General features: G+C 34.9%; 1 protein-coding gene across 1 annotated transcript; it reads left to right on the forward strand.

Annotated features, from left to right (window-relative positions):
- The first annotated feature begins 19,734 nt into the window (after window positions 1–19,734).
- On the forward strand, window positions 19,735–21,345 carry MYB93 (myb domain protein 93). The gene is made up of 3 exons (XM_079025021.1): window positions 19,735–19,889; window positions 20,066–20,195; window positions 20,454–21,345. Exons 1-3 carry the CDS (start codon window positions 19,757–19,759, stop codon window positions 21,130–21,132), a joined length of 942 nt encoding a protein of 313 aa, XP_078881147.1. The 5' UTR covers window positions 19,735–19,756; the 3' UTR covers window positions 21,133–21,345.
- The last annotated feature ends 1,582 nt before the right edge of the window (window positions 21,346–22,927 follow it).

A 22,927-nucleotide genomic window follows, 5' to 3' on the forward strand; every position in this document is an offset into this window, starting at 1 on the left:
TTGACTTGGGCTACATATGCCCTCGCTTTCTCATTTTCCTCCATTTCTTGAGCCATTCTAAGGTAAAATCCTCTGTCTTTCACCACGTCGGCTTTGCAATCTTTGGCAAAGTGATTCTCCTTGTTACACTTGCGACAATTTATGACATCATAATTGTCTTTATTTGAGGTACCACAGTCATTTTTGATTGTCTGTGGTGCCTCTTTGGATTGAGTATTTTGAGGTTGTGGTGATTGGTGAGGATTTTTTGGAAATAAAGAATGGTTGTTTTGAGAATTGAAGTTGCGGTTGAAGGGAGTCTTAGTGAACTGTTGATTTTTGCGGAAAGATGAAGGTGGTATCCTATTGAACTGTTGGCTAACAAGAACAATAATATTCTGGAGTTCTTTTTCATCATCATACTCTAAATCAGCTTCGTATGACTGCAGAGGGTTGTCATATGAGGGAGAGTAAGATTGAGTATGTGGTGTTTGTGCTATGAGGGCAAGTGGTCCTCCGAAGTCAGCACAGTCTTTGAGTACAGTTGATTCTTGAGCTTGCAATTCACCATAGAGCTTATACAGAGATAAGGAGTGAATTTTTCTGTCTCCTTGGACTATCATCTTGGCAGTGGTCCAATGTCTACCCAAACCATTGAGAAACTGGATATTCATCTCATGGTTGCTTCGAATGGTGCCCCCATTTGATAGTTTCGTGACAACCAGATTGAACCTTTTAAAGGAGTCTTCCAAACTTTCACCAACATGAGCCTTGAAGTTATTGAACTCATTGAGTGTGGTTGTAAGCTTCTTATCTTGAGCTTGTTGTGAGCCTTCATACAAGTTCTTAAGAACATCCCATATTTCTTTGGCTGACTTGCAATTTATGATGATATCGAATTTATTAGGAGCAACTCCGCAGGATATCTCATAAAAGGCAATCGCATCATTTTCCATTTTATCAAGATCATCCTTTGTGGGACGATTCATGACTGGTTGAACTGGGGTAAGAACAGGAACATGAGGTCCTTCTTCTACGGATCTCCATACATCTCTTCCAAGTCTCCTTAGATATCTTTCCATTCTTTAAGACCAGTGATGATACTCGTTTGCCACAAGTATTGGAGCTCTATTCGAACCACTAACACTGTTGGAAACATTAAGAGATAATGCTTGTGCCATATTTCCTTGTTTTGAAAATAGTTTTTTTTAAATGGGCTTCAGTGGTATAGGACTTTTAAAATTAGAGTTTTGTTTAAAAAGCCGCCACATTGGCTCTGATACCAATTGTTGAGAGAAAAACTTGAGTAACACACTTGAACAAATGTTAGAACAAGTAATAATGCGGAATAAAGTTCAACTCAAAGGATCATAAAGCTCAACAATAATAAATAAGAGTTAGATAGTTAGATAGTTAGATGATTAGATGCAGAAATATAAGGAATATAAATGACAACAAGTATTATGTCAAGTATACACTTAAGTTGATTCTTAACGAGAATTGCAGTCAATCCAAGTTAGCGAGTGAGATCAAACTTAGTGATGAAGTCAATAATGACTTGCTCCGAAGAGAGATTATAAACAGTTTATAAGATATGTGAAGAGTAAGAAGTAAATAAGATGAGATGTGAGATTCAAGATGCGTAATTTTCATTCAGAAAGAGAACTCTATTTATAGAGTCTCGGAAGTTACAAGTTCCATCTATTCTAATGTGGCCATGCAAGGCACACTGGGTAAAGAGATGTAAATACAAAAGTTAAAACATATAAACTAAGACTAAGTAGTAATTGTTGATGCGATTCTTGTTTGCGGTTAAGATGATAATTGAAGGGAAACCCTAGTATATGGGGCGTACCAAGGAAGTACGCAGGGAGTACTGATCCAAAGGGTGTTACACCATGCTCAATGGAGTGTACGTTGAGCATACTGCAAGGAGTGGATCGGGGTTCGAGAACTCATATGCTCAGCGTACGAGGAGTACATTAGGTGTACGAGGGTGAGTAAGAAACCCTAATTATTCATGATGTACCCTATATAAGCTTTATGTTAGCCTCTTTTGTTCAATTCAAAACCAGACTCCATACCCTAAAAACCATAAGTCGACCCTTTTAGCCTCTTGGTGGTGTTCTTGAGCTATTACAAGGTTTTGGTGCACATTTTTCCATTGGTAAGGAAAGAAGAGAAGCTTGAAGTTGTTTTGCTTGGTGGAAAGGATTTGGATCCAGAATCATCATCTTGTTGGGAAGCTTTCTGAGGTATCAAGTTTGCATCTTGGGTTGTATATGTCTAGATCTCTTCATGGTTAACTTGTTATGATTTTGGTCTCCTTTTTGGGTCTATAGATGACTTAGGTCGTTTAAGGGTTTGTTCTCTCAGATTAGAGTTTGTTTTGGTATCCTTGAGCATAAAGGTGCAAGCTTTATGTGAATTTTGGTGTCATGCATGCATTAAGTCAACTATTAAGTCCCTTTTAAGCTTAATAGATTCATTTAGCCATGTATGAACGTAAAGTTGGCAAGTTTATATCATAATCCCTCTCAAGGAAGTCAAATCTATGTTTTAGAGCTTTGTCTTAATAGTTTAAGTGAAAAATCAAGTTTAGACTAACTAGGGTGAGTATGTTGGGCGTACAAGCAGGTACACTTAGCGTACAAGCCTCCAAGCGAGGATGTTGCATGTACGTGCTTCTTTTGGGCCTTGCATGTTTGGGCTATCTTTTAGGCTTGATTGCTTGGGGATTTGTTAGGATATCTAAGAATACGTGTTTTGGATTAGGGAAAAGTTAATGGGCTTTAGGGTAAGGCCCATGTAAGGGTTTGGGCCCAATTTGGAAAATTGGGCCATAAGTGGGCTTTGGATGATTGTTGGTTTGTGAGCCTTTATTATTGGGAGTTTGGGCCTTAGTCTTGGACTGAACTAAGTGAGGGGTAAAATGGTCTTTTTACCCCATATATGGATTGTTGAATTTGGATTGAAACCTAATTGTTAATTGGGTGATGTCTGTTTGTTGGATTCGGTTGTCGAGGTGAATCTCCTCACTGTACTATGGATCGAAAGCACCAATTCCAGCACATTTGGTTTATGTTTTATAGGAAGACCAGGGGGTGGCCCTTGGCATTTGTATGAAGGACCATGAGGTGGTTCCTGGCAGATCTGTATACAAGGCCAGAGTTTGGACTTTGGCAGTTAAGTAGATAAGTAGTTGTAGATTATATGCTAGTTGTATTTGTGATGCTTGCATGGAAGACCAGGAGGTGGCTCCTAGCACTTGTCAGTAAGACCTAAGGTTCTGGTCCCCGACTTGGCAAGGAAAGACCATGATACGGCTCGTGACATAATGGCAAGACTATGGTTGGCACATAGCACCTCCTATCGCATGTTGATATGTATGACTTATATGTGATGTATGGTATGTGGTATTTTGGGGAACTCACTAAAATTTGTGCATACACCCATGTTTTTCGCAACTTGTGATTTTGGGAATGTACTCTGATAATTGTTTTTATTTGAAAAACTTCTAAATGTTTTAAGTAAAGGATAATTGAGTGTTTTGATTATATTAAAAATGAAATTTTATCTTGTGATTTTCGGGACGTTACAAAGAAGCTAAATAAGAGTCTTAACACTTGCATGGATCAATATCTCTCATAAATTTTACATTTTTATGAATAAGGGACCTCAATGGAGCTAAGATCTAACATCCATGGCTTCTGGAGTAGATCAAAAGATCAACTTTAACTCAAAAGACCCAAAAATGCATAAATAATGCCCTAAAGTAGATCTAGCACAACGAATCATCAAGTAGGGAACTTTATACCTCAATTAGCTTGCAAAGATGTTGATGAATCTAGATCTACAAGCTCAAGCTACCCCAAGACAATCTCTAAGAGTTCTTCTTCCTTTAAATTCTAAAAAACACCACCAAAACTCACTTCCAAGCTCCAAAGATCTCAAAATGCATTAGGGTTTCGTTATAAGGGTTTAGAGAAGTGGAGGCTGGTCATAAGAAGATCTGTGAGTGACTTAAGGTGATTACATAGAGCACAAACCCTAAATTTAGGGTTTTACCGCTACCGACCGTACGATCTGCATAACCATGTGTACGCCCAACGTACACTGAAATCTTCTTGATCCAAATGTTGAGCCAGTATGCCCGCCGTACTCCTAGCGTACGCCCAACATACTCGGCTACGGTCAAGAACCGCCAATCTTCCAAAGGCCATAACTTCTTCGTTCTAAATCTGATTTCGGCGTTCTTTATATCCATGGAAAATTAACGAGAATCTCTACACTTCTACCAACTCCCCTTGCCTTAAAATTTTCCAAAATTAAACCCAAACTTCATAAAGGACCGAACTAGTACTTTACCGATATACCCTCGGGCTCCAAAACACGAACCGAACTCCCTGATCATCTAATCTACATTATCCACACTCAAAGGAGCCTAATTCTCTTTCCCAATGGCCCTAAGCCTTATGATAACTGTTCTTCATCTTACGGCCTCGAATTATGAAACGATTCGAAATAAGGTGTTACATATAGGCCCATACTACTGAAAGCATAGGCCCATACTACTGAAAGCATAGGACCCCTACATGAAATTTTGATCCGCAATTTGATTTTTTGAATGTATGGCCATTCATGTATTAGCTTGTTAGAATTATTAAGCTAGCATCTATAGGATGTAATGGGCCAGGCCTGTGTCTTGGAAACCTATAGGGTTCCTCATCTAACTGATTTGATCCCTATCCCCATGGGGGATGTATGTGTGATAGTGGGGATGGATTGGCTGATCTAGTTTGGTGCTATGATCAATTGCGAGGGTCAACAAGTGATAATTTGAACCCCAAGTGGGGGAGAACTAGTCATCTAAGGAGAGGGTACCAGGGATGGAGCATGGTTTTATTCGACAGTCAGGGCTCGACAATATATTCAGTGAGGGTGTGCGAGTTATCTTGCCCATGTGGTTGATACTCGGGTGGGGGAGCAGGTCTCGGTTTTAGATGTGCGATTTCTCAGGGAATTTCTATGTGTTCCCAGAGTAGTTTCCCCAGTGTTCCTCTTAAGAGAGGGAGTGTAGTGGTGTTGGTTATGATGGCATGTGCGGAATTAGAAAGATCTAGTGAATCATCATACAAATTCAAGAACACATGGAGTAAATAAATCTTTGTAAGCTCTTATTAGATCTAGAAAGATTATACAAACGGGTTTGTATGCAAATTCTCTCTCTAGTCTAACACTCCAAAATGGACTATTACATTCTTACATAATGGGAGTCACTCACTTCCTATTTATAGGAAAAGACTCAACCCATTTACACATACAAAGAGGAAAGCCTAAACAATACATCCAAGCATGACTTTGCACCCTAACATTCTCCCCCTCAAAGTTAGGATTGGATGCTCGGCTTTAATCTCCAACGAGCTAGAGCGATCAAGACCAAACTCCCCCTCGAAGTAACACCGGTCTTCAAATCTGCAAATGAATATTCGACAAACCCGAGAAGCTTCGAATACCCATCATTCTCCCCCTTTTTATAATCAAAAATTGATTATAAAACCCACTAAGGATGAGAAGCGCCCAATGAATAGTCTTCACGATACTCCCCCTTGATGTGTACCAAAAATGAATCACCAAAAATCTTGCACGGAAAAACAATCACGAAAAAGCCATAAAAAAATTTCCAATTGATGAAATTTTTTGACTTTTTGGGTGAAAGTTGCAAGATTTTTCAAAATCCGGGTAGAAATTGTCACTTTCTGAAACTTGCAGGGACCCGTTGCGCCAAAAACAGTCAAATATGCGAAACTCTAGCCCATTTGCGAAACCGGGCATAAAGCGTAAATTCGCACAAACTGTAGGGACCAAAACTAAAAATTCTACATTTTTTCAGCTTATATTACCCATTTTGCGAAGTTAGGTATAAACTGTCAAAAATGCGAAACTACAGGTACCCGTTTTGACAATTTCTGCATGTTCTTCAAACTTGCGAAGTTGGGTCAATTTTGTCATTTCGTGAAAAGATTAGGGGTGCAAACTGAAACTCTTTGCTTTCTTCTTCCCCAATTCATACTGTAAAAGACTTCGCATATTCCAGATTCTTTCGCATGTTCCTTATACAAATGCTTCGCATCCATCGAACACAAGCCATAGATGCGAATACAATCCAGATCTTTGACTCCAAGCTTGCGAAATCAAAAACAATTAACCAGATGCGACACAATTGTTTTGATCTCATATGCGAACTCAATGAAGATCTAGATGCGAACTCCACTGTCAGGTCTAGACTTCCAAGCTTGATGCTCGACTCTCAAATATGAGATCAATTCCGTAAATGAGACTCTCAACCACGATCCCAAATCTTCGACTCCAAAATCAAAACTCGACATCAAATAATCACAAATCCAATTTCTATTAGACCCAAATAATCGATTGTTCGACCCTTAATCACAAATCCAGTTTCGTTTTTCATCAACAGCGACACGACATCACAAACTGACCTTTGATTCCAACTTTTCAATCAAAATCGATTATCAATTCCATCTTGACTTCGCATCGACAATTTGTTCATCAATCGACTCTAATCATCATCGATTCTAATCAAAATCATATTCTCAAATCTGATTCTTTGACTTCTAAATACTTGATTCAATCAACTGTTAACTTCAAGATTCATCTGCTTTCAAAAAAATCAGTCGAAATTAAGGCTAGACATCTTGAATCAAATTTCGATTTCAAGCGATTCTACAATAATCGAACTTTATTTTGACTCCAATTGATCGATTTTGTGATTCGATTTCGGACTCCAATCAATAGTATTAGGACTCGATTTTCAAACAATTCTAATGAAGATATGACATAGATGAAATCGACATTGATTCTAGACCAAACGAAAACTAATCTGTCTTTAGCCTTCGCAAGTCAAAATTTCTCAAAACTCTTTCAATTCGATCAACAAACATCAGATGAATCAACATCCATTCTTCAATCGACTCATTCCAAGTACAAACAAAATCGAAATCAATTCTTGACCCCAAGTCAAGAGGATGCGAACGAAACATAATCAAACACATTTAACCCTCAAAACGTTCACCCATGCGAACAAAAACCAGATGAAATTGAAAGCACACCATGGAGGTCTGAGCATAGTAACAAAGGCTCGATTAAAAAAAATCAATTTTCGTTTGATTCTCATCTATTCATCGATGTAACTATGCGAAAGAAACAATTGAGTACAGATGTTGAATTGGACTCAGCTGACGAACAGGGTTCATATTCTATTTGGGCTCAATAATCCGATCAATGAACAGTAACTAATTAAAACCAGTTTGGGCTCGAATTTTTTTGGACAGAAGAACAGTAGAAGATCGAGATTTTGTTTGTTTGTTTGGGCTCATCCATGAACAGTAACAAGAATGAAAATTGGGCTTACAAATCGAATCATATGAACATTGATTACAAATCAGTTTGAAAATAAAAAAATTTGCAAATATGATTTTGATTTTTTTTTTTGGAATTTTGATCTTAAACAAGAATAATTGGATAAAAAATGAGGTTAAAACGGATTAGATCCAATGAGGAAAATCGATCAAAAATGAAAAACACAAAGTACGAATAGAAATCATGGACGTTTTGGAATCCATTTGAGAATTTGAGTTACCTTTTTGACGAATCGAGTTCCGTTTTCAACGAACGAATCAAATTTGGAAGATCTTGGTTCTTTTGTCGGAATGAGAAAATCTCCAAATTTAACATTGTACCACCCACCATGCGAGATGTACAACTCGTTCTTCGTGTTCTTCATCAATCCAAGAACATCTTCAAAAGAACCACCAACACTTTTGGGTTTTGACTTCAAATTCAATGCAACCTTTGGAAATTGTTGCTTTGGAACCCAAATTTGCTTCACGGATTTTGGCTTCACAACATATGATGATTTTTGTGAGTAAACCCGCTTATTCTTCCGATTCATCTTCTTCTTCTTTTTCTTTCTCATCTTTTTGCATCTTGAAGACTTGATTTTATGAACAAACCTACTTTCAACAACATGAACATTTTGAGTTTGAATCAAATCTTTTGGAGTTTGATACTTGTGATTTGAATCAAATCTTTTGGAGTTTGATACTTGTGATTTTCTTGGATCACCGGCTTCCGATAAGGAATCATTCCTTCAAACGAATCACAAGAACACAAAATATCATCAGTTTGAACTCCAATTGAGCAAAAAACTTTTCATCTTGAGAATCAACTTGAACTCCTTTTTCTTGAACATCAAGAACATCACATTGAACTCCATTGTTTTGAACTTCTTTTCCTTGAACATCATGAACACGATGAACATCATCAAGAACATGTTCTTGAGCTTCACGAAAATTTGCATAATATTCAAGTCTATTTCTTCCTGGTTTACAATTAGCAAGGGAAATTCCTTTTATGACTTCACCATTCCTCTTATTTCTTCGTCTTTCTTGATATGTTGTAATCAATCGATCAAACAAATCTTTGTTTTGATAAATTGGATAACCAATGAAAACTCCCTTTCTATCCCTTTCTCCATTTGACATAAGTGCATCTTCACTTTGCGATCCAACTGTCAATTGATAAAGAATGCATTCAAAAGAAGTGTATACGTATAGAAAACTTTCATTTCGAACCAACCATTGCTCCATGATTACAAGAACTTGAAATTTTCTAGAGAGAGAAAGTGATTTTGAATGGGTTTTCTAGAAAGAGAAAGTGATACAAACAAGTATTCTAGAGAGAGAAAGTCGAATTATGGATCAAATCAAGGAAAAATTCGACTTCAAGAACACAAAAGCACTCTCTAAACACGAAGATCAATGAACAATAAGAATCACCAAATCAAAATAGCCATCAATGATCAATTCTTGATGAAAATCAAGAACACCCGCTCTGATACCAATTGTAGTGGTGTTGATTATGATGGCATGTGCGGAATTAGAAAGATCTAGTGAATCATCATACAAATTCAAGAACACATGGAGTAAATAAATCTTTGTAAGCTCTTATTAGATTTAGAAAGATTATACAAATGGGTTTGATACAATTTCTCTCTCTAGTCTAACACTCCAAATGGACTCTTACATTCTTACATAATGGGAGTCACTCACTTCCTATTTATAGGAAAAGAGTCAACCCATTTACACATACATAGAGGAAAGCCTAAACAATACATCCAAGCATGACTTTGCACCCTAACAGGGAGAGAGAGGTTGAGTTCAGAATTGATCTAGTGCCAGGTGCGGCTTCGATTGCCAAAGAACCGTACCTTTTGGCACCACCCAAGATGCAAGAGTTGTGCTCTCAGCTTTAGGAGCTGGTAGGCAAGTAGTTCATCAGACCGACCAGTTCACCATGGGGAGCGTCGATTCTATTTGTCATAAAGAAGGAAGGTTCACACCAGATGCGCATTGATTACCGGGAGTTGAACAAGTTAACGATGAAGAACCGTTATCCCCTTCTGCGGATTTGCGACCTCTTTGATCAGTTGCAAGGTGCATCTTCATTCTCCAAGGTCGACTAGAGGTCAGGGTATCATCAGGTGAGGGTGAGAGAGAAGGACGTGGAGAAAACTGCGTTTCAGAATCGTTATGGACATTACGAGTGCGTGGTGATGCCGTTTATGCTCACCAATTCACCTGTCGTGTTTATGAATTTGAGGAATAGGGCATGTAGGCTGATGCTTGACCAATTAGTTATTATGTTCATTGGTGATAACTTGCTGTATTCCAAGACCAGAGGTTATGTGAGGCCCCGATGTTGACCCTTCCAGAGGGTGTCGAGGATTTTGTGGTATTTGGTGATGTATCCATCACTGGTTTGGGGGCGGTCATTATGCAGAGGAGGCGAGTGATTGCTTATGATTCTTGGCAACTAAAGCCGCATGAGGCACGATATCTTACTCATGACCTAGAGTGGGGGCAATGATGTTGCCCACAAGACTTGGATACATTATCTCTGTGGGGTCCGTTGTACTGTTTACACACATCACAAGAGTTTGTAATATCTTATAGACCAGCAGAACTTGAACATGAGGCAACACAGGGGGCTGGACATCGTCAAGGATTATGACCACGAGATCCTTTACCATTTGGGTAAAGAGAATGTGGTAGCGGATCCACAAGTCGGTTGGATCTTCAGTTGGAGAGATATGTATGAGGATATCCGTTAATCCTCCACTTTTAGGTTGATTAGAGAGGCACATGCAGAGGGATTTAGGAAGGTAAACTGGAAACAGGAGAGGATCAGGGCAAGATCAACAAGCTTGTTGTCGATAGTCGGGGGTTGTTGACCCGGTGTAGTTGGGTTTGGCTTCCAATTTTTGGTTGGATCAGACAGATAGTGTTTGAGGAGGCTCATAAGTTTCACTTTTCTATACACCCGGGAACCACCAAGATGTATCGGGATTTTAGATTAAGTTACTGGTGGCCGTGTATAAAGAGGGAGATAGCCTGATATTTAAGAGGTGCTTGACTTGTAGGATGATCAAGGTCGAGCATTAGAGGCCATATGGCAAGCTGCAGCCTTTGGAGGTTCCCATATGGAAGTGGGAACAGATCACCATGGATTTTATCACCAAGTTTCTGAAGACTACCAAGAGTTTTGATGCTATATGGGTCATCGTGGATCGATTGACCAAGATGCCCACTTTTTGGCCATCCGGGAGAGGCCTTCAGCTGAAAGTTGGCGGATGTGTATGTTCAGGAGATTGTTGCTTGTCATTAGATTCCAGTCTCCATTGTTTCAGACCGAGATGTTTGGTTCACTTCTCGATTCTGGCAGAAGTTCCATGAGGAATTGGGCACGAGGCTACATTTCAACACTGCTTATCACCTACAGACCGACAGTCAGAGTGAGCAGATCATCTAGAAAGTTGAGGATATGTTTCGGGCTTGTGTTATAGATTTTGGTGGGATTTAGGATTCCTACTTACCTCTGGAGGAGTTTTCTTACAACAACAACTATCACTCCAACATTGGTACTTCGCCTTTTGAGCTCTTGTATGGTTGGAGATGTCATACCCTGGTATGTTGAGGAGAGGTTGGTCACAGGGTTATTGTCAGGACCGAAGTAGTCTTTCAGACCATAGAGCTTATTCGATAGATCAGATAGAGACTACATATGGCTTAGAGTCGACAGAAGAGTTATGCAGACCGGCACCGATCGGAGTTAGAATTTCAGTTCCGTGATATGGTATTACTGAAGGTCTCACCCTAGAAGGATGTGATATGCTTCAGGAACAGGGGGAAATTAGGTCCCTAGTATATTGGACTGTTCCGTGTGATAGTCAGGGTAGGCATGGTGGCCTACCGTTTGGATTTGCCGAGTGAGCTCAGTCATATCCACAACACTTTCCATGTCTCTCAGTTGCAGAAGTGTGTGTTGGACGTTGAGGCAGTGGTTCTTTTGGATGATATTTGGGTCAATGAGCGCCTGAATTATATTGACAGGTCGGTGGCTATATTGGATAGAAAGACGAAGGTCCTGCACAACAAGGAGATACCTTTGGTAAATGTTCAGTGGCAGTATCGAAGAGGCTCCGAGTGGACCTGGGAACTCGAGGTTGAGATTCGGGAGCATTAGCCGAAGTTATTTACTGCAGCAGACTTCGTAGACGAAGTCTAAGTCAAGTGGGGGAGAATTGTAACATCTTTTTTTGAGGTGCTTTCACTTTTGACCATTATATTGATATTTAATACATTTTGGTCCTTAAAAATGTAAGACTTGTGGCTGGGAGGGGCTAATATTGCCACTTTTAGAATTATGGGGCGGAGCCACGTATGCTGGGCGTATGGGGGTGAAATATTTAGGGTTTGGACCCTATTTAATCTTCATTAACTCTCAAACCTGGTTCATTTCATCCACCTCCATCCTCTCAAAATGTTATTGCAAACCCTAATATACCTTGTGAGCATTTTTAATCTTGTGTGTGTGTGTTTTGTTTCTTTGAAGAAGAAAGAAGGAAGTAGAGACCATCTTGGAGGAGTGAAGAACCTTAGATCCAAAATCGCATCATCGTTTGACATTACTTGGAGGTATAAAGTACTAAACTTGGTGAAGTTATACTTAGATCTTGTTTTGGGCTTGATTTTATGTTCTTTTAGTCCCTTAAGCATGGTATTATGAGTAGGGGTTACTCTAATCCTTCTGAGTTGTCCTTTCAGAGGTTTTGGAGCCTCTTGAGTAATAAAAATGTAATCTTGGATAGTAGTTTCTTCTCATGCATGGTCTTAATGGATTAAGAGGTTAGAATCTTTGGTGTTGGTCACTTTATGGCCATGAAAGACCATAAAGTGGGAAACTTTATGGTCAAGGACATCATTTTGAACTTTGATTTGGAAAATGGACTTAAGGACTTAAGGATTAAACTCTTAATGAGTTGGATTGGCAACCACTTGCGTACGCTGGGTGTACAAGGCATATGATGTGGGTACGTGGTCAACAGGCCCGTGCCTGGTCAACCAATGTGTACGCTGGGCGTACAGCTGAGTACGTTGGGTGTACTCAGCTAGGTTGACTCGATTGACTTTTTGGAATTTTGACTTTTACCTGATTTTGACCAAGTTTGACCTAGGGGCATTTTGGTTATGTGGATTTTGTTTGAGAATTGGTCATTTGGATGGATAGGTGCCGGTTAGAGTTGTGATTCGGAGTAGGGACCTCATCAACAATTGTTCAGATTGAGAGGTGAGTCTTCCTCACTGTACTTGTGGGTCGAAGGCATCAAGGCCGGCCTATTGGATCGGATATCCTGTTATATGATAGTATGTTATTATGCTGTAGAGATATGTTAGATTGGTATCCTAGTATATAGGATGTTAGCATGCAGTAATGATATGTGAATTTGCCTGTTTGTCTGTTGACTGGCTATATGTTTATCTGTTATGTATGTATATGTCGACATGTTATGTTTGTTGGGTTGAGGCGGTCATGCTTTGTGTTGAAAGCCAAGATACCCAGGGTGGTCCGGATAGACTATAGGCCTTGCGAGACGGTCCAGTTAGGCCGCAGGCCCAGAGAGTGGTCCAGATAGGCTATAGGCCTTACAAGGCAGTCCAGTCATGCCGAAGGCTCGAAGAGCGGTCTAGATAGGCTGCAACCCATGTGAGGTGATCCAACCATGCTGAAGGCTCATTTATGCATGTTGTTGTTTGTTATGTTATGTGGTGGAACTGTGGGGGAACTCACTAAGCTTTGGCTTATAGTTTTTGGTTATGTTTTCAGGTACTTCCGAGGATCGTGAGAATTCGAAAGCGTGACCGTACACATCGTGAATTTTATGTTGTTGATCTTGGGAGACCCTGATTTTAAATAATATTTTAGAAACAATGGTTTTGTAAACACTTTTATTAGTAATTGGGTTGCTTTGCAAAGTTTAAATTTGGTTGTGATTTTTGAGATGTTACAAATATGAGCAAAAAGTCAAGACTAATTTTCTTTAATGATAACACATAAAAATGTCTTTTTATAAAAATATCAACACCATAACTATAAATTTGTAACAAAATTCAGAGGCCCCGTCCGACCGCACCGTCCACACACCCCAGAGCCGCCACTGCATTTAAGTATTAAATTTCGAAGTCTGACCGCACTGTCCACACACCCCAGAGTCGCCACTGCATTTAAGTATTAAATTTCTAGGTTTTTATAATAAAACCTAACAGAAATATATTTTATGTGCAATTTGCGTTAATATAATTTTTTTTGAAACGACAAATCTAATATACTTCTATCTTAGTTCCACTTATCTCTACGACGAAACTTAACCTTCAACCTCATGGAGGGTGGACAACACGGGATACCTATTTTGGGCCACACCAAAACAAGAAATATATCAACTTGACTAAAAATTTGGAAATTATTTTGAATGCTATTCATGTTATGTAAAACCAAAATAGAAACGTTACCACATATTATTACAAAAACTATAAATACTTGACGATAACTATTTTGTTTAAATATACAAACAAAATTTATGAAATATGACAACCTCTTCGCCATTTTTCGTTACTGTGATATTTCTTATTTGTTGCTTCTTTTTGTCAATATGGGTAGGTTAGACTATACAAATAAATGTCAAACATGTTAAATATTCGATTTTTTTTTTATTAAATGTTTCCCTAACAGATAATTAATATATAATGTTGGACGAGTTACATTAAAAAAATACAATTTGTACAATTTTAATTAACCATTTTGAACTATTTCACTAGTAATTTTGCTTTTATAGTATTTTTAAACTAAAAAAATAACGTGTGAATTATTATTATGAAAATTTATTTATAAAATAGGGAAATTAACTAAATTAATCATAATATGGTTTGTATTTAAAGAAAATAATAAATTTTTCTTTGGCAAACTAACCAACAACTTCGAAGCACGGAATGGGGCAATCTGAATTGACAAAACACGTTTTCTATCGAAAAGAACATTTTAGAATGTAATTTTTGAGTGAGTTCAGAAAAAGAACTCTGGAACAAATCCAAAATCTAATGGATAAGTTGGAAATTTCGAGAAAACTTCGTCTTTACTAAAATATAAAACAAACATACTAAGTATGAAATATATAGGATATTTGGGTTTAAAGTAAGACATTTGATTGAAAAAATGGTGACACTTCAAAATCACTACAAGAATCTATCTTTATGATGATGACAAAATTTAAATTAACCTTATGCGGAGGACATGTTGTTGGGATAGCCTATACCAATGACAAGTCGTCGTCATAGGTGGAAAAAGTCATTGTTACAAGATCTGTCGGGAATGATTTTCGGAAATAAAAATAAAGTTTTATTAATTACTTCTATCGACGACTATTCGTCGCCATATGTCAACTCTATACCGACGACAAGTCGTCGGCATAGATCCACCCTATAGCGGCGATATGTCATCGACAAAAGTTTATAACCGTTTTTTCAATTTAAGCTATAATGACTATCGTCGTCGGTATAAGTTGAAACCGTTTTTACAATTAAGATCTATACTGCCGACATGTTGTTTGCATAGCCAAATTTTCTTTTTAAATATTTTTCATAGATTCAGTAATTAGCAAACTTATTTCATAAAACATACTCAAATTATCTAATAACATGTCTAGTAAATAAAATAACAAACCATGTTGTTCAAATTCAAGACTTAATATCTACTACATACCAAAATGAGATACAATACAAAAATAACAAGTCTTCTACAAACGTTCAAAATAACATAAAAGATCAATCATCATAACCTGCTTTCGTCTCCTTGGTTTCATTGGTCTCGTTAGTTAGTTCGGACGTATTTCTTATAAACATATTGGGATTGAATTGAAATTGTGACATTGGTGCTAGTTGGTAGTTAGGAATTGAGGCCACGGATGAGTCATTATACCCTTGATGCACTTGTTGTAAATATTGTTGGAATTGTTGGGTTAGTGCAACAAATTTAGAATCACTCATAATTTGGGATTGAGATTAGGAAGATGTGGAAAGGGGTTGATTTGGATATAAATTGTTATGTGTTGGTTTCCTTCTAACTCCACGAGTATGGCTATGCTTTGTCATGAGGGCACCATTGAGATATTCAAGCACATTTACACCTTTGCCCTCTATGACTTCTTATTGCATGTTCATATACTTCTCTTGATTTTTTTCGTAAAATAAAAGAAAAAAATAAACATACATTAATTATATTAAACAACTAAATTTAAACACTAAAATAATAATAATGTATGAACCTAGAATTTTGGGATAAGTGTTTTAGATTGTTATTATGTGTTTAAGGGCATTTTAGACCTTTTGGTAATGTGTGAATTGTAAAATGCTATTAAATGTCTATTATGTGTTTGTTAGATGTTTTAAAGCAATGAAAATGTGTTATTATGTTGTAGAATGAGTTGGAATTGATAGATATAAGATATGGGTTGGAAATGCATTGAAAAAGGAACGGAAAAGCTGATTCCAACTCCACCACGACGCGATGAGAAGCTTGTCGTGACGTGGTGGCCAAGGCGGTGATATGGATGAGATTTCATTGTATGTCGTAGGCAACATACTTTGCGTTGCGACGTGTGGTGGCCATAGTATGTTGCTATCAGGGCTTTCGACCATGGCTTGAACGAGAGATGATTGCGGGCTCATTTAAGTCTAACGTCTGCGTTTCCCGCTAGACATTTCTTTGAAAATCAATAATTTACGTTTGTAACAATGTAAACTTCTTCCGAACAAACGAATAAGAATTCTTTAAACATGATATATATTTATATAAATGTGATATATATATATATATATATATATATATATATATATATATATATATATATATATATATATATATGTCAATGACATGTCGTTGGTATTGGGTTAAAATAGATGACTTCGTTTCTTACTTTTCATAAATTAAAAAACCCATATGTGTCGACGCCATGTTGTCGGGATACGGTCGACACGGATTGTATGCCATCTATTCTGAAGACATGCCGTGGGTATATATTTCCACAAATGACATCGTTTTTTTTTTTTTTTTTCTGCAACATGAATTATAAATAAATAAGAAATTTTTTTTTCATAACCTACACCGACGACAAGTTGTGTTCATAAGTTTTGAGAAAACCATGTAAACCGTTTCATTTCCTGCCAAAGCTTTGTCGACAACAAAGTTGTCGGCATAGATATCATGGTCAACAAATTTGGTCAACCTTATACCAACGACATGCCATCAATATAGGTGGATTTGTAGTGAAGACTCTTGTCATTGGTACAAGGGGTATATTTATGTTGTGAATGAACATTTCACACATAAATAATATATTTCTTTAAAAATAAATTAATAAGAACTTTGAAATTTAAAGAACGAGATGTAATGTGACATTTGGAAGAATGGTTATTTTCGAAAGCAAAAAATAAATGGTTATTTTTGTAAAAATCTCATTTGGCAGAGTTAGTTTAGTGAATTTCATTAATATGCTTTATTTTGCATAATTTTATTTTCATTTTAACGACTAACATTTCATTTTCAGTGATTGATCAAATAAAATTACAAAAAATTTTAAGCTTTTTACCATTATTATCCATATCCCAAATTCCCAAATGTTTTGCTTTCAAACCTCTCTTCTCTCCCGATCGATCCAACCTCATAAATGACCTGAAAATTACATTTATGTAAGTTTACTCGAATAAGTTATTAGACATCAAACTTACATTGACCAAATGACTTTTGATCCAGGTGTTGTCTTTTCTTCTTAGTACATGAGGTTCAAATATCGTCTAGAACATATGTAGATTAAGAACATGTTATATTTATCGTCGAAGAAAAACAAAATCAAACTTACATTGGTTTTTATAGGTGAGTTGGACAAGAACAAGTTTATATTTACCATAATTGTCAATCACCACCTATCACCCCGAAAACTCTTTTTACGATTTGTGTATGCTCTTAATACTGTCTACCATGAACAACAAGCACCCACTTTATCTCCTCATCGTCTCATGTTCATCCTCCAATTTTCACTTTCCTTCATTATGGATTTCGTCGTCAACTCCTTCAAATCCACCCACATATATCTGATTCTATACTAATGCCACCATCCAATCTAACATTTCAAACCCTCACTAACTGCAATATTGTTTGTAAATAAAGAATTTTGATTATTAATGATATTTTTTAATATGAAATATATTGCAATATTGTTTGTAACATTTCAAACCCTCACTAACTGCAATAATAAATTATTAATAGTTACAAACTAAACCGTAAAATTGTTCAAAATATATTATTATTATTATTATTATTATTATTATTATTATCGCAATTTGTGTTATCTTAATTGACATGTCATTTTCTCATATATTTTAGTTGTTAAATAGATATATAAGTAAAATTAAGGTTGATGTTTAGTATCAAGTCAGCCCGATTAATTTAAAAAAAAGATATATATCTCAAATCACATGCTTTAGTTTGAATAAATAAAATATTTGTGATTAAACTGCAACCATATTATAGCAACTTCTATTTAATTTACATATAATATCTTTTAAAGTAAGACAATTCTACAACATAAAGTTTTATGTTAATTATGTTTTACATGTAGCCTCTAGTTAATATGATATTATTCGATTGTTTAGATATCATGAAATTAAAAAATAATTTATAAACTAATTTTTTAAAATCTATTTATACTACTATTTCAAAGAGTTTATATATTTTTCAAAAAACATCCGAAGATATATGTTTTATTAATTATAAAAACAACTAGTGGCATGTTATAATTTTTTGTTCTTAATAAATTAATATAATAATAAATATATAGTTTTTATTATATATATATATATATATATATATATATATATATATATATATATATATATATATATATAGCTAGGTTATTTTGTTTTTTATATTTATTGTGTGCTAGAATGCACCAATAGAAATTTAGTAAATTAAATAATTATTTAATTAAATAATTTTAGATATTAAATGATTTCCATAATTATATGTATATTAAATGATATCCATAATTATAATTCTCTTTTTATGGAAACTAATTAAATCCGTTGTTAATGTCAGCAATAACATTATTTTAGAATGAATTTGTATCTATGTTTTTATATATGAGTTCGTACTTTGTTTTAAGACTCAATCACTTAAAATAAATAAAATTGTATGGAATATTCTACTCATTCTGCTGCAATACACATTCATTCTTCTAGATATGAATTTATTCTGAAAGAATATTATTGTTGACATTAATGACGAATTTAATTAGTTTCCATAAAAATGAGTTATAAGTATGGATAACATTTAATATACATATAATTAATATTAAATTCTTATTGGTAAATTGTAGCATACAGTAGATGTGAAAAACATTTCAACCTATATATATATATATATATATATATATATATATATATATATATATATATATATATATATTGATATTTTTAGTGTAAGTGGCTATTTGAGTTGGGTCTTGGGTCTTAGCGGGTTTGATTAAACATTTTTGTATGACTCAATTCGGTTAACCTATTTGATATGAATAAAAAAAAAACTACAGTCTCGATCCATTGATTTTCGACCCAATCATGAAAATAAAGAATTTAACCAAGATCACGTTTCTTCTTTTCACTCGTGTCCCTTTTCTTTTTTCCTGTTCGCATTCTTCCTTCAGCCTCCCAAGTCCCAACTCGTTATTTCTAGATCCTCCCATCTCTATCCTCCCTCCATCTAGCCCCACCTCGTAGTCCAACGCCACCGTCGATCAGCTGATTTTAGAACCAACAATCAATGGTTTGTGATATTATTCTTCTTCTGTTGCCAAATGCTTTCTTCCCTCAGCCGAATGAGCTTCTATGCTACTTTTAAATCTATGCATTTTATTTCCGAGACTTGAACCATCAACCTTTGACTAAAGTGCATCTTTCCATCGACTCCTGCGATCACTAGACTATAATTCTTTGGTACTTTGAAGGTTTCAATCGGAGTTTGACTCGGTTAAAATTTAGTTGAACCTTTTTTAATTTATTTGTTTGATGATGAAATTATAAATCAAATTGTTAATAATCGTATTAAAATTGTTACGTCTTCACATGAAATTGCCCTTAACTATGAATGATTTTTTATTTTAATTTCACAAAACTACAAAAATGCTGATGTTTTTTAAATAAACTAAAACATTTAAAGTAAATACACCTTGAAGAGAGAGGATATATACATGTATATATACCAAATCACTCTCTTCTGTTTCCAGCACAAGAAACCAAAACTAGTCTGAGAAGAAATGGGAAGATCTCCTTGTTCTGAAGAAAACTCCGTCAAAAAGGGTCCATGGACTCCTGAAGAAGATCAGAAGCTCACTGATTACATTCAGAAAAATGGCCATGGAAGTTGGAGAGCTCTCCCTAAACTTGCAGGTATATTTTTTCTCTGATTCTTCGGCCCTTTGATAGAACAAGGACAAGGATTTGTGTTATTTAAAGACCCTTTTAGAAGACGAATAATCCTCTTAAGAAAGTAGAGCTCCGTATCATATTGAATTATTAGACTGTAATGTAAAGTGAACTCATGATCTGGGAAACTTGGTTTGTAGGCCTGAAAAGATGCGGAAAGAGCTGCAGACTGAGATGGACGAATTATCTGAGACCCGATATCAAGAGAGGAAAATTCTCGAACGAAGAAGAGAACACAATTCTTCACCTTCACTCCATTCTTGGAAACAAGTAATTAGTTATCCTTTAGTTTCCAATAATTAATCAGGGCTATAGCTTCATTTGTTTAGTCTATTTTTCACGTTAACAAACATGCTAAATGAATGAAACCCGCACGTCCAGAAAATTATTAATTCATGAGTTGACATCAATGTTATATGCAATAAAGGCATAAGCTTTCTGATGTTAGCGCTTGTTTTATTACCAAGTACAGATTTTATACAAAGATTCTTATCTTTTCTTTTTGTTTTTTTTGCTGTTTATGTAAAGATGGTCTGCAATAGCGGCACATCTACCGGGGCGTACAGATAATGAGATCAAGAATTACTGGAATACACATTTGAAAAAGAGACTAATCCAGATGGGTATTGACCCGATGACCCATCAACCAAAAACCGACTTGTTTTCTTGCTTACCACAACTAATTGCACTAGCTAACCTCAAAGAGTTGCTTGAACATACTCAGTTAGCTCATAACCTCCAATATCTTAACCTTTTGAGACAGCCGACCATCATCGCTAATAATCCTGAATTAGCGACGGCATTAAATGCGACTAATTTTATGGCTACAAATCAAGAACCAAACCCATATTTTTCTAATGATTCTCTACAAGTAGGTCAAGGAAGGGTAGAAATGTCCGATTTTTTCTCTGTGGAAAATGCTCCTGTTGGTGGTGGTTGTTCGCAACCACTCCAACAACAAGTCTCTATTGATCAAGAAGTTGTGGGCCAGTGCCAGATGGGACTTATGAGCGACAAATCATCATCTTCCACGTGGAATCCTCTTCCGCCATTGATGGACTCGTCAGGCAGCAACAATACTAACTCACAGGAGAACAGCAGCACCGTTAGCTACGGTGGCGGAGGAGCTTCTGCACTCAACTGGCCGGACTTTATTTTTGAAGATTCATTCTTGGAGGATAATTTGAGTGAAATACGTCAAATTTAATGAAAACGTTTACCCATGCACGGATAGATTTTGAAAGCCCATTGACAGTTGTACCTTTTAAGTTTTAACTATCAGAGGTCGTGGAAGTGCATTGCGGGTTGTAAGATATGGGATGCTGCTTCATGGATGGCCATGCATGCATGGCATTTGTTTTTCCTTTTTGTATTTTGTGATGCATTACGTGAATAGCAAGCAATTGATGCAATATGTAAACGAGGGTTTATATTTCTTTTTGATAAAGTATAATCAAAATATCGAGTTTCAATTGAAAAAATTATGTCTTGTTATAAATATTTGGTAATAAACTATTAATAACGGCTTGTTATGATTCTAATGATTGATGATTGAGGATTATTTATTAATTTGTTATTTTCTTTATTGCGGATCACTATATTTAGGGTGACATAAATAAAATAAGATTTTTTTAACATAAATATCTATATATACTTATAAATAAAATATTTTTTTTTCATAACATTCATTTGAAACTTTTATGTATTTTTCTTTTCATTACACTTACATGAAACTCCCATAATTTTTTAATTTTTTTTCTAATAATGATTATAAGTTGGTTAATAATATTAAATAAATATCAAACCTAAAGTGTAATCATATATAACCTAAATTTCAATATTAAAATAATATATCTTTAATTTTACTTATAAAGTTTTTTTTTTTTTTTTTTTTTTTTTTTTTTTTTTTTTTTTTTTAACATATTATACTTGATTTATTAGTTTTAATATATTGTTGGATGTAAACCATTATCATTTTAAAACTATAACTTTTAAAAAATTTGTATAAAATACTTCAATTATAAATTTAAATATAGTATAACATGATCAACTTAAATATAAATTTTAGTTTAACTTAAGCACTCCAAAAAATATTTTGTAAACAGTTAAAAGGGATAAATTATAGTGTCTTGCTAATAATGATTATAAGTTGGTTAATAATATTAAATAAATATCAAACCTAAAGTGTAATCATAAATAAACTAAATTTCAATATTAAAAAAATATCTTTACTTCTATTTATAAAGTTATGTCTTTAACTTTTAACATACTATACTTAATTTATTAGATTTAATATGTTGTTGCATGTAAATCATTATAAGTTTAAAGCTACAACTTTTGAACAGTTTGGACAAATTACTTAATTTGTTAATTTAAATATAACATTAGAGTGTCAAATTAAATATAAATTTCAGTTCCAATTAAAAAACGCAACGAATATTTGTTAATAGTTAAAAGTGATAAATTGTAGTGCTAAATGCAAAACTAAATTATAATCTCAATTTAACTAAAATATTTCCTAAAAATATTTTTATAATCGTTAAAAGTTTTCAAATAAGTAGTTTAAAATAACTTACAATAACAATAGTTATAAATAACTCCATATAAATGATTATATTGTTACCTTTAAAATAAAAAAACAATGTTTCATGTTTTGAATAATTATAATAATAGAAATTAAAACGTTAAGTAAATAAATTTTAAAAATTGAATTAACAATAACAACAACTATAAATAACATTTAACCATATATTATATTTAATTTTAATCATGACTAACTCGCGAGTAGAAGTCATTTAAAATGTTTAGATTATGCAGTTATAATAGATGTATATATTATCAAATAATTCAAAATAATCAATATTTATATCAATTTAGTATATGAATTATTATATCAAATTTAACAACAACTTTAATAAGCAACACATTAAGAAACCTATCCATCTTTTTTGTAAACTCTATAATCTGAATAGATTTGTAAGGATTAACTCCTTCGTATGCTT

Source organism: Lactuca serriola, chromosome 1, assembly GCF_051521515.1.
Source record: "Lactuca serriola cultivar US96UC23 chromosome 1, Lser_US96UC23_V15, whole genome shotgun sequence".
Taxonomy (NCBI): domain Eukaryota; kingdom Viridiplantae; phylum Streptophyta; class Magnoliopsida; order Asterales; family Asteraceae; genus Lactuca; species Lactuca serriola.